At 45.1% G+C, this 16,337-nt stretch overlaps 1 protein-coding gene across 1 annotated transcript in view; it reads left to right on the forward strand.

The window, feature by feature from the left end:
• The window catches only part of MDN1 (midasin AAA ATPase 1), a 2,142,100-nt gene that overhangs the window by 1,438,089 nt on the left and 687,674 nt on the right, over window positions 1-16,337 (forward strand). Inside the window, exon 69 of the mRNA XM_086926648.1 lies at window positions 15,580-15,704. Coding sequence (XP_086782774.1) covers window positions 15,580-15,704 — 125 coding nt within the window. The remainder of the gene's footprint in view (window positions 1-15,579; window positions 15,705-16,337) is intronic.

Below are 16,337 nucleotides of genomic sequence, written 5' to 3' on the forward strand. Positions count from 1 at the left end.
GTGCAGACTGTGCTGTCTTAGGCTGTGGCTGAGGGTAAGGACATGGCTAGATTTGCCATTCGTTGTGGCTTGGACACCCCTGACTCCCTTGGCAGGGCAATCTCCTTGACAGTGGTGCTTCGGCTCCACGCCTGGTTGAGGTCCACTGGGTTCTTCCTGGAGGTCCAGAGTTCGCTCATGGACATGTCCTTTGACGGCACTCGCCTGTTTGGTGATAAGGCCGACACGGCACTGGAGCGTTTTAAGGACTCTCGAGCTACGGAAAGTCCTTCCGCTACGTGCCCGGCCACGTCTACGTTTCATTCCTTTCGTGGCCATGGCAGAGGCATCCCCGCCCGTTTATTCAGTCAAAAGCCTGTGCAGAACCAGACCCAGCGTGCCTTCCTAGTCTGATCTTTGGGTCGCACCCCACGCAGGATTCGTTATCACCTTCCCCAGTGGCGTTCTGTCCCTTCCGACAAGTGGGTGTTGCAGGGTGTTGCAGATCCTCCGGAGGAGCTACTCCCTCCCCTTCGAGTCTCCCCCCGGCCATGCCTCCTCAGTTCCACCGTATGTTGGGGGATCACTTTGCACTTCTCCAACAGGAAGTCACAGCTATCTTGGCCAAGGGGGCCATTGAGCGCATTCCTGGGCCGGAAGTAGGACGTGATTGTTATTCCCACTACTTTCTGGTCCCCAAGAAGGACAAAGGGGACTTTTTGCCCCATCTTGGACCTCAGCGACGTCAACCGCTTCCTCCGGAAGGAGAGGTTCAAGATGCTGGCTCTGGCTCAGGTCTTGGCTGTCATCGACCCTGCAGACTGGATGGTAGCGTTGGACTTGCAGCACGCATATCTTCACATCCCCGTTATGCCGCCCACCGGCGTTACCTGCGGTTCACGGTAGGCTAGTGGAGATGCGGTCTGTTGTACGCCTTTCCGCCTATACCACTTCTGCCCAGAGTGCTGAAGAACATCAGGCGCGACCGGGCCCAAGTCATTCTTGTGGCTCCGTATTGGACACGAAGATACTGGTATCCCGAGATACTCAACCTGGCGATCGATCCCTCAATCTGACTGCCTCTTCTGTCGCAGCAGCAGGGGACCGTTCTCCACCCAAACCTGTCCAGCCTCCACCTCCATGCTAGGAGATTGAGCGGCGACAGTGGACAGCTTTCGATCTTCCTCTCAAAGACTGTGATGTCATTCTGGCAGCCAGACGTCCCTCCACGAAAACGGTGTACGCCTGCAGGTGGAACAAGTTTATGGCATTGTGCACAGATAAGTCTGTGGATCCCCTTTCTGCCCCTCTTTCCGAAGTTCTTCTGTTCCTTCTTTCCATGGCCCGCAGGGTTCTGCTCTGGTCACTATCAAGGATTCTCTTTCTGCCATCTCCGCTTTTCTGCGGCTTCCTGATCAGCCTTCTCTTTTCAAGTCTCCAGTTGTTAACTGTTTCCTAAAAGGCATCACGCATGCGTTTCCTCCTGTGCAGTTCATAATGACTCAATGGTACTTAAACCTTTTTTTGACATATCTAATGTGCACTCCCTTTTAGCCTCTTCATAACTGTCCTCTGCGCCGTCTTACTCTGAAGACGGCTTTCCTGGTAGCTATCACCTTTGCCAGAAGAGTGAGTGAGCTCCAGGCCCTTTCTTCTAAACCCCCTTTCCTTTCTGTTCATCCGGATAAGGTGGTTCTAAGGACACGTCCTTCCGTCTTGCCAAAGGTTGTTACGCCCTTCCACATCAGGCAGACCATCACTTTGTCCACCTTCTTTCCTCCTCCGCATCCTTTGAAAGAGGAGAGGCTCCACCGTCTGTACCCTAAACGTGCGCTTTCATTTTATCTGAAACGCACCCAGTAGTTCCGGGTGAATGAATAGCTCTTTGTTGGCTACGTGGGTGCCAAAAAAGGTCGGGCTGTGCATTAACGGACCATCTCTCGTGGGTCATTCTCTGCATCAAAGCCTGTTACTCATTGGCTAAGGAGCCTCCTGTGGGGCTGCGTGCCCATACTACCAGGGTAACGGCAGCCACTACTGTCTTGGGACGCCGTGTTCCCCTGCAGGACATTTGTCAGGCAGCTATGTGGGCCTTGCTGCACACGTTTACCAAGCATTACAGTCTTGACAGTCAAGTCCGAGAGACGGCTTCTTTGGCTGTTCTGTCCTCCTTGACTTTCTGGTGTAATCCTGTTCACAGAACCTCCACCAGGGTTGGTATTGCTGGGGTATCAATTCTAAGGTAAGGATTCTATCACTAACGTGTCTCTTTCAGATGCACAAGTTACTACCTGTGTAACAATATATCTGTAAGAGACATTAGTTAGTGATAGATTCCTTACCGCTCCATCCATCCTCCCCGTTCTTCAAACCGATTACTAGGGTTAAAGTCATCCCTTCCAGGGCCCTAGTTTCAATGCACCAGTGGTCAGTATCTTGCATGGCTCTGCGTTCCTGGCGCAGAAAGTCGTGTTCAGAACTGACTCCAGCGCTCATGCGTGGCGCCTAAGTAGTCTCCGTGACGTCATCTTGGCGCATACGACGCCAGGGACGGACGCGGAGCCGCAGGACGCCACCTACTGACGCGCAGGGGTACTGCTAAGCAAAACTTTCCGGATCCAGTCTGATGCCTAGGGATATTCTAAAGTAAGCAATCTATCACTAACTAATGTCTCTTACAGATATGTCGTTACACAAGTAGTAACTTGTGCTTTGCTGTGCTTCCCTTTAATTTCCCTTGTTCCCCTCTGGTCATCAACCAGCTTAAGACTATAGCGAACCTTCTTTCATCTTTGGGGTTCACTATCAACTTGCTGAAGACCCACCTCACTCCTCAAATGCTGCCCTGCATTAAAACTATTCATGACCAGGTGCTGTTTCGTGCATATCTCCTAGAAAGGAGAATGTACGACATTAAGGCTATGATCCTGATCTTTCAGTCCTGGATTTCAGTGAGATTCACTTGGAGGCTATTGGGACTGATGTTCTCCTGCATACTGTTTGTCAAGTATGCCATTTTGCACATGTGAGCTCTAGTGGTATCTGATGCCATAGTGGGCCTAACATCAAGGGGACCTCTCCAACCACATCCAGTTCTCGAAAGAAACTCATAAAGATCTGCAGTGGTGGTTACTGGATTGTGATTAGTTACACTGTAGACCCTTTCCCTGTCCCACCCAGAGTTGACAGTGATGACTGATGCGTCATTTCTGAGTTGGGGCAGTCATCTAGAAATGGTGGAGATCAGCGGCCCTGGTCTCCAGCCGCGGCCCTGCTCCATATCAACCTCCATTGGCATTGAAAGCCTTCCTTCCGTCCATCAATGGGAGTCTGGTGCCGATGCATATTGACACCACCACCGCCATGTGGTAATAGAACAAGCAGGACTGTGTGGTGTCCTGGACCATGCTAAACTGCTGGAAATGGCAGGTCCATCAAGTGAATCACTTAGCAAGGTATTTAAAAGGGGGAACAATCTCATCTGTCAACACAATGCAGATCTTTAATGGCAGTTACACTCAGAGGTGGCATAAAGTTTCCTTCCGCAAATGGAGAGAACCATGGCTCCATCTGTTTGTCATTGCAGAGAATACCCAATGTCTGCAGGTCTGCAGGCTGAAGTTTCCACGGCGCCTCTAGAGTGGAACTCAGGACTCCTTTACACCTTCCCACCGATACCACTCCTGCCCTGAGTTCTGAAGATGCTCAGGATCAATGTGGCCCAAGTCATCCTAGTAGCCCCAGATTGGGCTTGGAGAGTGGGGTTTCCAGAACTCCTGGGCTTTAACATCTGTCCTTTGATCAGACTGTCCCTCCAGGTTGACTGCTGTCACAACATTAGTGCAGGGTTCTGCCCTGAGCCTTCACAATCTCCACCTTCATGCATAGAGACTGAGCAGCAACAGCTGACCATTCCAAGCTTCCTCCGGTGGTGGTGGATGTAATCTTTGCAGCCAGGTGTTCCCTAACAAAAACTGTATTCACTTGTCATTGGGACCAATTTGTGGTTTGGTGTGCCACAAGTTAGATTGGTCCTCACCAGACAAAGTTATCTGACATACTGTTTTTTTTGGCTCGCCCGGCAAGACTTTGCTTTGTGCATAGTTGAGGGATACTTTTCTGTACTTCTGATCTTTTCTGCAGTTGCTGGTCCGGCCCTCTTTGTTTAAATTACTGGTTGTGATGCTTTTTTGAAAGGTCTTCCAACACCTGTTTTCTCCCTTTCATTTCATCATACCACAGTGGGTCCTTAACTTGGTCCCCAAATGTTGGATGTGAACTCTTGGTGAGCCAATTCACAGCTGTCCTTTACAGCTTACTCTCAAGACAGTGTTCCTGGTCATCATTAACATCAGCCAGTGGGCGAACTGCAAGCTCTGCGTCAATCTGCCTTATGCAAACTTCTTCCCAGACAAACTGGCTATGCGGAGGTGAGCATACTTCTTGAGTAAAGTTGTGGCACTGTTCCACCAACCTGTAAGTGTTCTATGCTTCGCCTCGCCCCTCTGAGGAGGAGAAACTCCATTGCTTGTACCCCCAAAAGAGAACTGAGCTTTCCATCGATTGTACTAAAGAACACCTGATGAACTACCAGTTCTTTGTGGGGATCAGTGAAGTGAAAAAAGGCAAGGCCTTGCAGAAAAGACCCATCTCTCGCTAGGTAGTACTCTACATAAAGATCTGCTACGCATTGGCCAAAAAGTAGCCTCTGGACTGAAGCTCAATTTACCAGGTCAAAGCAGCTACTACTATGTTGACACCCGGGTTTCCTGTCCCAGACATCAGTCAGGCAGCTCCTTGGGCTTTGCTACATATAATAACTATATGTTTACTGTACCTTGTAAATTCAATATCTCTGGAACCCTCTGGTGGATCTTTATCGTTGATCCTAAAAGTATACAAAAATACGGTATATATTTATATATTGGTATCTGATTTCTTTGGTGTCTTCTTGATTTCTTCTTCAATTCTTTTGGTGTTCTTTAACTGCTTTACACGTGTTCCTTTGTAAAGTTGCTGCTCAGTCAGAGCTACCAAGGGTTGAGCTGAAGGTTTGACAAACGAAACTTAATGGTCTTAAAAGAGTTGGTAAGTGTATTACACATAGCCTCAGTTGCTGGAGGAAAAAGCATTACAGATTTGAGGTGTCTTGTGGGCCATCATGTACTGTGTTAACCATACTATTTCCATTGGGAAAATAAAATGAGTTTGTGTTGCATTTTCATGGTCATAGGCATTCCTACTTCTAAGGCAGGGCTTCCAAAGTGGATTGTTAAATGTATTCAATTATGCTACCCTAAAGCAATACATACATTCCATTCATCTAATGCACTTACCCACAAAGCACTGTATAAGGAGGAAGCAGTATTGCTTTTAGTTTGTGCAGAGCAAGTGACCTACGACAGTAGATGGCACTACAAATTGAAAAATATAACTTGACTGCAACAGTCTATTTGTGACTTATAGTTCTGTAGACTCAAATGCACCTTACCGACCTCTCTGGAAGCAAACATTTGTTAATACTAAAAGTTGTGATATGATTTTAATTACCAGATATATAGACTTTATAACTTCATAGTGCTACATACACAAACTTACCTTTGGGGTGGGTAAAAACATTTGATTGTGAAGTCTGTGTTGTGGTGCATTGTGGGTTAAAGTGAAAGTACCACGAGTCACATCAAAACCCTTTCTTCCAAGAAAAACAAGTTGTAATGTTCCAAGCCCAACAACAAATAGGAGGCGTGTGCAAAGCAAGTGAATCAACAGCATTAAAAGCTACTAACAGAATGTAGGAGGTCAATAATGTGTTCGAGGCATATGAGCTGTAGATCCTATACTTGTGCATAGATCGCCATCTGGTTTTGGGCTCTGATGTTTACACTTTGTTTTTTGTTTTGGAAGAAGTCTTTGTAGTCACGAGGCAGGTGACTCCTCCTTAGGACAATAGTGCACATGGGTATCGACTCTATCTCCAGATTGTTTTTTCTGCCATAGTGTTCAATTTGTGTATTGCTGCGCTCCGGTTCGGTATTGTCTTCGAACCCTTTTGACGGGCAATCATTACCCCTCGACATTGTTTCGGTCACGGGTTTTCCCTTCGACTTGCATTGGTGAAATCCAACAACTTTGATTGGGAGCTTCGATGCAGGCTGTAGCACAGGGCCGACCACGCCAGCAGTCGATGGAACGGACTCCATTTAAAAAATGCCCTGGGTGTGGTGCTAAATTTCCGCATACAGATCTACACGAGGTTTGTAATCTGTGCCTATCCCATGGGCACGAAGAAAGTAGCTGTGAGGCCTGTCGATCATTCCGATCGAAGAAAACGATTTTTGACAGTCGGGCTCTACATCACGAGATGAGACGAGTCACTAGCCCAGTGCCGGACATCTTGGGAGAATAGTGCGAGTCAGCACTGCGCCGAAAGAGAGGAAGAAATCTCTGTCTGAAGCAGACGACTCCGACATGGAGGAAGACTCGCACATCACTCAAGGTCAACGAACTGTGAGTAACAAGCCCAAAGTCACCGACAAACCCATGAAGGCTCCGGTACTTCACCCTCGGGTCTAGGGAAACACCAAAAACGTGGTTCAGATCCCCCGCCCTCCGGCCCGGCTATAAAACCGACAGACGAAGCCTCCGGCTCAGGATCGAGCCATCACCACGGAACCAAAACACCATCACCGGCGCCGAAAACCATATTCTGAGCATGGATCCGATGCTTCGATAACAGCACCAAAGTCATCTTCAGTAACGAAAGACTTCGACCCGAAATCTCCTAAAACAAAAATGTTGGATCCAGCAATAACTAAGCACAAATCCTCAGAGCCAAAACCCAAAAATAAGCCGTCTCATCCCAAACCTAAAGACAAACCTTTGTAACTGAAAGTTACAAAAGTCAAGCCTTTACACAAACCTTCGGAACGTAAACAACATGCACCAAAGGATTCAGAACCGAAAAAACAAACTAAAGAAAAGGAATTACCACCTACAAAACTTCCTTTACAAGAACCAATGGATCCCAAGCAAAAGAAACTCCATATTGATCCAACAACTGGACATCTTGTAGCAACCCTACCTAAGAATTGAAAACAGGACATTTCAGAGGAACACCATATACTTCTCAACAAGGACATGGGTACAAACCCCTCTCCCTCTTAAATGCTTCCCTCTCCTCTACCTATTGATCCTAACTTAATAATATCGACATATTACTCAACACCACCTCATTTCTTCCCTGAACCACAGGAGGATAATGACACAGATGGCGATACCGATGGGGATGTGGACTTTTGTAAGGACGGGGATGGGGATAGGGATAGGAATAGCGATGGGGATAGTGACCATCACTCCATACCACAAGACCCAGATCCATGGGACGATTCTGATAAAGACCCAGACAATAGTAATGATCCAGACCTATAACCCTCCAGAACATCACCACCTGATGATAATATTGGATTCGCACAACTTATCAATAGGGATGCTCTATATCATGGAGTGTAATTACACACTTATCCTGTTTTCGAACCCGTGTTACCGTGCCGGGAGACCTCTAATCCTTACTGGGGAAACTATCATGGCCAGTGGGCCGCTGCCTTTACTTCGGACGCGGTCGGAAAGTATACTTCGCATTAATCATATAGGAGCACCACACATGTGGCTGTGCTACCGTCTGTATAGAAACCACCTTTAGCTGTATTACAGTGATAAGATTTCTGTACCTACCAATCTCAATCTTCACCTACGGCGGCAGGTCATGTGTTACTTCTTCTGGAACCAGGCATACTGAGCAGTTCCACCTAGCATATTATTCAGATTTTCCGTTATCCTACGGTGCCTGTTACTTTCCACTTCTATTTCATCAATCCTTATCAACATCACAGACTTAGCCCTGACGAAGTTACAATACGTAACGAAACGCGTTGGCTGTGTATGTCGTTTTGGTATAATTACCTAAATAAAGAAAAAAGAAAAATCATGACTTCAAGTATTTACGTAATTCCTTTGAGTGCGCCTTCCATTCTGTCTTCAATTTTGTGTGTTGTATTTGTGCCCAGGGACAACGGGCACAGGAAGTGTGCTGCACAACCCTTAATCTCATTTGGACTAGTGCTCTGGTCGTGCTAAACCTTGGTCTTGTTGTCATGTTGCTTCTATTAACTTACACACTGATTTACTAGAGGAGGATTTCCTCATGGAAACATTCGCTCCATCCCAAAAATCTACTAATACATTGCCTATTTTAAAAGGCATGCTAAAGCACACTAGTGAAGTATTCAAAGACCCAGTTAGAGCACGAATAATTACCCCAAGAGTTAAAAAATATATAAAGCTGTTCCTACTGACCCAGTTTAGATTAAGGGTCAAGTACCCTTGGGCTCCCTTGCTGTATCTAATGCACGCAAGCTAGCCAATTCACAAGCCACAGGTGACGCTCCTCCTCCTGATAAGGAGTCAAAGCTTATAGGCGCTTCAGGAAAACAAATTGCGTCTCAGGCCGCTAATAGTTGGCGTATTTCCAACTAGCACAATATGATAGAGCGCACTATGATGAACTAGAAAAGGTAATAACACATTTACCAGATCAGTACAATGGTAAAGCCAACAACCTCATTCAAGAGGGTAAATTAATTACAAACCCCTCTATAAAATGTGCACTAGATACGGCTGATACAGCATCCGGTGGCATAACCACCAGCATCTTGCTACGCCGCCATGCTTGGATTCGAATCTCCAGATTCTAGCAAGAGGTACAGTCAGCTATACTGAACCAGACCTTTGACCAACACCATCTTTTTGGACCAAATGTAGACTCTTCATTAAAAAAAATGAAGACGGATACAGAACCTGCCAAATCTATTTGAGCCTACAACTATCCTCTAACAGAGTCTCCTTTCTTAGCTCCTTTTGTAGGGGTGGCTCCAAAACAATGTCATCAGAGAATACCTCCTCTAATTAAAAAAAACAAAATCAACCTTCCTCCTCCCGAGGGTATTATCAAAGCGGATATAGAGGAAACAACAATCGGGGAAGAGGCAAAAATATATTGCACCCGCACTTCCCCTGCAACCAAGCAGTAACTCTCTCCCCCCCGCTTCCCCCCAATACCCACTGACCATTCCACTCCTGTAGGGGGACGCCTATCACAGTTCCTACCTGTAGGATTCCATTACAACAGACAAGTGGGTGAAACAAATTATCCAGTATGGTTATTGCCTGGAACTCATTGATACTCCACCAAACATTCCTCCCAGAGAACGCCCAATGTTCTCAGAACATCTCACTCTTTTCAAACAAGAGGTTCTCTCCCTGTTACAAAAACATGCAATAGAATCAGTCCCTTTGCCTCATCAAGGCACATGAGTGTATTCACTGTACTTTCTAATCCCAAAAAAGATCGCTCTCTCAGATCAATACTGAATTTCAGGCCATTAAACCTATACATTCAGTCAGACCATTTCCGTATGGTCACTCTCCAGCAGGTACTCCCACTATTTCAACAAGGCAACTTTCTGCCCACTCTGGATTTAAAGGATGCCTACTTTCATGTTCCCATTCACCCCTCTCACAGGAAATACCTCAGGTTTGTGGTAAACGGCCAACACTAACAATTCAAAGTTCTTCCAATTCGGAGTAAACAGCACACAAAGTCTTCACGAAGTGCCTCGGAGTAGTAGGTGGCTCACTTACGAAGACAAGATATTCACATTTTCCATTACCTGGATGACCGGCTCATAAAAGCCAAGTCACACAGCAGCTGTGTTCAACACTTATACAAAACGATACACTTGCTTCACAATTTGGGAGTCACACTCAACCTCTCCAGATCCCAACTCCAACTGTCCACAACACAACAATATCTAGGAACTGCAATAAACACTTTAAAAGCTCTAGCATATCCCAACCCATTCAGAATAAGCACCATGCAAACTCTCATATCAAATGTACGCCTCAACACATTACCAGCTCGAGTGTTCATGCAAAATGTCTAAGTGTCACATCCGGATATCCTCACCCATTGTCCAAATGCAATGCGCTATGGATGAACTGGTCAGACAAATTAGCTTACCCTTTTCTGCCTCTCCCACTCATTCCGCTAGTGGTTCGGAAACTCAAACAGCAGTCTCTCACAATGATCCTGGTTGCACCAACATGGGCCCTACAGCCATGGTTCACAACCCTCTTGGAACTATCAGTAATTCCTCATCAAAAGCTACATCTCTCACCCAAGCTTCTCACTCGGAACCAAGGATAGATAAGGCATCCAGATACCAGTCAACTCAACCTTGCGATCTAGCCCCTGAAATCTTAGAGTTTGGCTACCTCAATATCCCGCCAGACTGCATGAACATCATTAAAGAGGCTAGACGTCCTACCACCAGAACTTGCTATGCCGCAAAGTAGAAAAGATTTGTAATTTACTGTACAAATAGCAAAATCAATCCACTAGATGCTTCTGTTCAAAACATTATCTGTTACCTTTTGCATCTACAACAATGTAACCTAGTGTATACATCCATAAGACTACATCTCGCTGCAATTGCAGTCTATCTCCAAAACAAACAACACTTGTCTCTGTTTAGGGTACCAGCTATCAAAGCATTTATGGAAGACTTAAAATAATAATTCCACCTAGAGTTCCACCCTCTCCAGTATGGAACTTAAATATTATTCTTACCAGACTCATGGGTCCCCCATTTGAACCTCTGCATAAATGTGAACTACAGTTCCTCGCCTGGAAAGTAGCTTTCCTAGTTGCTATCACGTCTCTTAGAAGAGTTAGTGAACTCCAGGCATTAACCATACAAGAACAATTTCTGCAAATCCATCACAACAAAGTGGTTCTTAGTAGTAACCCAAAATTTCTACCTAAAGTCGTTTCTGCTTTCCATCTTAACCAGTCTGTAGAACTCCCAGTGTTTTTCCCTCTTCCAGATTCTGTAGCAGAACGAGCTCTTCACACGCTAGACGTGAAAAGAGCAATACTTTACTACAGTGAAAGAACAAAATTCTTTAGAAAGACTAAACAACTCTTTGTGGCTTTCTCCCCACCTCATAAAGGCAATCCTATCTCAAAGACCGTGATTTCAAGGTGGATTGATAAATGCATCCAAATATGCTATATTAAAGCCAAATGCACATTAACCATTCCCCCTAGAGCTCACTCCACACGTAAACTAGGGGCATCTATGGCATTCCTAGGAAACATTGCCCTAGATGACATCTGCAAAACAGCAACTTGGTCTACACCACACACGTTCACAAAACACTATTGTGTAGACATGCAAGCAAAACAACAAGCTAGTGTGGGCCAGGCTGTAGTAAGAAACCTTTTTCAAACCACTGCAGCAGATACAGGTAGCCACAGCTAAGAGGATAACGCTGTATAGTCTATGCACAAGTATACGATCTACAGCTCATATTCCTCAAACGGAAAATGCTACTTATTAGTATGAATCTGTTCTTGGCATGTAGAGCTGTAGGTTCGTATACGCCCACCCACCTCCCCAGATACCTCTATCTGTTCCAGTATAATCCTCCTTAGATACATTACACATGGACATCCTTTTCGATTTTTTACTAACTCAAGCATAGCCCTCCATGGCAAAACAATCAGGAGATGGAGTCGATGCCCATGCGCTCTATCGTCCTAAAGAGGAGTCACCTACCTTGTGACTACAAAGACTTCCAAGACAAAAACAAAGTGCAAACATCCAAGCCCAACACCAGATGGCAATCTATGCACAAGTATACAGCTCTACATGCCAAGAACAGATGCATATTGGTAAGTACCATTTTCCTTTTTTTGCTTAAGTTGGGTACCAAAAAATCTAACCCAGTCTCTTAAATGAATTACATTATTCTTAACCGAACACTAATACTACCCCTAACCATTTGGTCATTTCAATGAATTGTACTTGGATATTTAACCTTAATCTAACCCTAGTACTATCCATAATCCATAATCCATAGCCTGGAATTTTATTTATACATTATAATTATACTTAGCCATTGACCTTTTATATTTTGATTATTTAAAATAAACACTTTAGGCAGTGCCTCTTTTTGAATGGTCACCCTCAAGTTTTTGGAATGATGCTGTTGGTTTTTTACTTCGAGTGCACTTAAGCATGCTAACAGTCCTCCGTGCCATTGCCCTGACCTTAATGTGTGTTGAATTGGCTGTACCCTATTAGAAATGGCTATCTTACCTGTAAGTCCCTAATAAATGGTACCCTAGGCATGTAAGGCACTGCTAGCCTAACCTTGCCATTGGAAGCAATTTCAAGGCCACCACTTCCCCTGGACGTATGTGTAAGTCCCGTCTTTGGCAGGCCTACCGAGTTTTAAAGGCAGGGTACAAATTATGGCACAGGTAAGACATGCTTTTGTATGTCCAGGCAGTAAGACATTGTGCAGCTTTAGAAGGGCAGTTGTGTAGCATGGGGGACTGTCCCGTTGTTGAGGTAGACAGGCTGGCATTGGAAGGATAGAGGGGTAACCAGTTAACAAACAGGTTTCCCCAGGAGCTTGTAGCACTGAAGTTTCCACTCCCCAGGGGTGGGCCAGTGAGGTCTGCACACCGAGTGAGGGGTCTCGCCATCTTGGGAATGGGCAGAATAGTGCAAACTGGGATAGTTAGATGCCGCACTCTGCAGGAAGTGGTCACCAGGTGGGAGGGGACCTGGTAGCCCATTGGCTACCAACTGCATCCTACTGTGAGGGCTATTTCTGAGCATAGGGGGTATGTATGTTCCTTTTTTGTGTCCAGTATCTCATCTCCCTCCTGCAGCTCATGTTCTGAGGGAAGACCACTTTGAAGTGGACAAGGTGTTTTGTTGATCTACACCACACATAGTCTCAATAAAAAGTAACTTTTGTGGCAGAGGGGAGAGTGCTGTGTTTCACTCTAACAAGTGAGCTTACGGAGGGCACTTTTGGCATGCAGACCTCAGATCTCAACCGACTCGGAAATAGGATCAAGGAGGAACTGCCCTGCTGCACCAGTTAAGAGAGGCTGCGCCAACAGGGACTGCACCTGGTGGCTAGGGAAGAGAGGGTCTATGCCTGCTGTGTTCTGCTCAAGGAGAAGTCGTCTACAGAGCCCAGTCTATTCAAGAGAACTCCAAGGTCCAGCTGACTGGCCTCCTGTTCGCAGCACAGGAACTCAACAGCTGAAGAAGCTTGCTGGGGCAAGGTGATAGCCCAAAGTCTTTGATTCACTACTACCACCGCTGTGCAGCACCAAAGTCCAAGACCTGACACACAGAGTTGCACCGAGTTCGTTGAGCTCGGGTGTGCTGTCTGAGAGTTGCTGGAACTCTAAGAAGGAAAGTTATCTACCCAAGAAGGATTGGCCTGTGACTGCAACAATGTGCTACTGGTAGTCCAGTGGCGACTGGAGTTTGACAAGACCAGAGAGTACTTCATGGAATGTTGACCCTGCAAATGGTACCACTCACCATTTTTGTGGACTGAGGAATACCTGCAGGAAGACCCCCGTCGACCGCATCACATCCTCAGCATCCTTTGAGCACATTCAGCATCGTTCATCCCTTGCATCAGGATCACTCATAAGAATCCAATGCAACAAGTATAAAGGGCCTAGAACTGCTGAAGGACAGCCTCACCTATGAAGGTGACTGCTCTCAAGGACCTTGCTGGTCCCCTTGACTAGCTCCTTGTCGGAGTTGGACACCCCAAGTACTTCTAACCGACTGCATTGACACTTACCTAAGTTTTCTTTGACAAAGTTTCTAAGTGTACAATTTGTAAACTTTGGCAAGGCTTGTTTGCGGTTGAATGAAATTGCATTGATTTATTACTGATGGTGAAATGTGATTCTCCGGAACCCTCTAGTAGATCTTTTTCATTCTTTTGTCAAAATTCTTAAAAACATGCTGATTTATTTTTATAAATTTGTATCAGATTTCTTGAGTGTTGTGTCCATTTCTCTCTTCAATTGTTTTGGTGCTGTTTAAAAGCTTAACTCTTGTTCCTCTGTGTAAACTTTGCTGCTCAGTGCCACAGCTACCCAGGATTGAGCTGAGGTTTTGACAAATGAAAACCCAAGGGTCCTACATGGTTTGATAAGTGTATTACACAGTGAGGTAGCACTAACACGTCATATTATACACCCCTTTGCCTCACAGAACCCTTACTCCAAATTAAATACTACGGGTGCTTCAGAGAAGGAACAGTAGGCAACTACACCTCAAGGATATGGGTAGACTAGAGCAGTGCTGGCTCCCTCAAGTTGAGGCAGAAAAGCATCTATTTAGCTTCACTATCAAGTTAATGCTGTCTGCGGTCTAACTTTTAGTTCTGACCAACAGTGCTGCAAAGATCATGTGGCTCTGGTTTGAGCTTGATCCATATAGTTTTCCTCCAAGCAGAGCTGTAGTCAACGAAGCTTAACTCTCAAAGTAAGCGACCAAGCACCAGTAAAGGCTCAACTTCCACCAGTGTTTCTGCTCCGCAATGATTTGAAGTTCAGATTGTGCGGATGATATGCAAGTGACTAGCTTGAGGTAAACAAAAGTTGGTCGTGTTCAAAGCTTGAAGTTCCCTTTCATTCAGGGAGTATGTATTTTACTATTTTACTTTTTGTGTGCAGTATCCCGTCTCCTGCAGCACATGCTCTAAGACAAAAAACACTTTGAAGTGGACAGTGTATTTTGCTGATATGGACCGGACATAGCCTCAATAAAAAGGCACTTTTGTGGCAGAGGGGAGAGAGATGCTTTTCACTATATCAAAGTATTATACACTGAATACAAGAAAGTATTGTGATGCCCTCCGCCTTGCGCTCACGAGGCCGTACAGGTTTCGGGAAGGCTGTAGAAGTAAAAAACGTACACCTGTGGATTGTAATCTCACTGCTTGTCTCTTTAGTGTTTAGGTGAACAGGAAGAAGACACCTTCTTTTAGACCAGGCACTCACTCTTGGTACTTCCAAAGCCTCTTTATCTACAGAGCTTAGCTCTGTTGATATACTGCTTATTAAGATGATGGAGCACTTTGCAGTGCTTTAGCAAAAAGTGGAGCTCACTAGGACAAAATAAAAGGAAAAGCCAGAAAAATATGAATAGGGTAGGGCAGCATTGCAATTACAGTACATGTAGAGGACTTTGATCCAGTAAGGGTGCAAGCCACCTGTATAAGAACACCTACTTCTGGTAAACTACTAGGTGACTGGAATAACCACAGGTTTGGGAGTAGAAGTGAATCTATAGATTAGAAGCATCTTGTTACCACGAATGGTAATTTAGCCTACTTATTCCCCAGCTTTACTTATCACTGCTGTGTAAGTAGCTCAACCATGGTATAGGAAACATTTAATGATTATACACTTTTGCTTCCACTCAGTTTTCTGAAGCTACCTCTGTTTTGTTTAGTTACGGTTCTTTAGTTAGAGTGTAAGAATTAAAATCAAGGTCTTTCCTGAGTCGTAACCCTTTTGCAACCTGAGGCAATAAGTAACTTCTCCCCTACCAGTAAAATAACAAAACTAATGTGGTTTCTTTGGCTGATACAGTTAAATGGAAATACTTAATGTTAACTGTCTGTATTTGTCATCTTTCATAATTTCAGCTGTTGGTCTCTTGGGCTCGACAATGCAGTACAGCGACAGTCTCTAAAATCTTCTCGGTACTGGTTTTCTATTTATGAGCTGATTGAAAATTATATGCAGGACCAACTGGAGGAGAATGCAGAAGGTAAAGTAATTTTTGTTAGCTCAAACACAACATTGTCGAACGGAATCCATTTTTTCAGAATTAAACTGCTTAATATGACTGTATCCTTAACTATTGTATACTTGTTTAATATAATGACAAGTCTAATCTTTTGCTCGCATGGTTTCCAAATAGTCCTTTAAATGTATAACCAAGTGAATATTTACGTTTTACAGCTTCAAACCTGTTATAACTATTGTACGTCCATTCATAGCATCCGAAAAGTTTAGTGATTTGTGTGTGACCTCGAAACAAATATATAGACATAGTTTGACATAGACCTTGAGATTTTCCTCTGTTTTTTCGCACCAGAAGTGGGTAAGAATCTGGTGAAAGGAGGAGCTTCGCGGGCAACCAAGATGGCCGCGTAAGCTCGGAGCTCCGAAGACCCTCCGATCCTCCGTATTGATCCTGTCAACTATCCTGTCCCACGGCGGTGGGAATCAGTTGCGGTGATGATGCTGATGCTGCGCCCGTTTTCAGATTGAAGATCCGAGCTTCCTGCACCGAGTTACACCGTCGGGAAGCCTGGTGACGACGACGCCATAGCTGCCTGGCATTGTTGGGGCGGTGACGGAGCCCCTGTGCGGTGGCATTTCGAGTGGGACTAATTGA

The sequence above is a fragment of the Lissotriton vulgaris genome, chromosome 6, assembly GCF_964263255.1.
Source record: "Lissotriton vulgaris chromosome 6, aLisVul1.2, whole genome shotgun sequence".
Lineage (NCBI taxonomy): Eukaryota > Metazoa > Chordata > Amphibia > Caudata > Salamandridae > Lissotriton > Lissotriton vulgaris.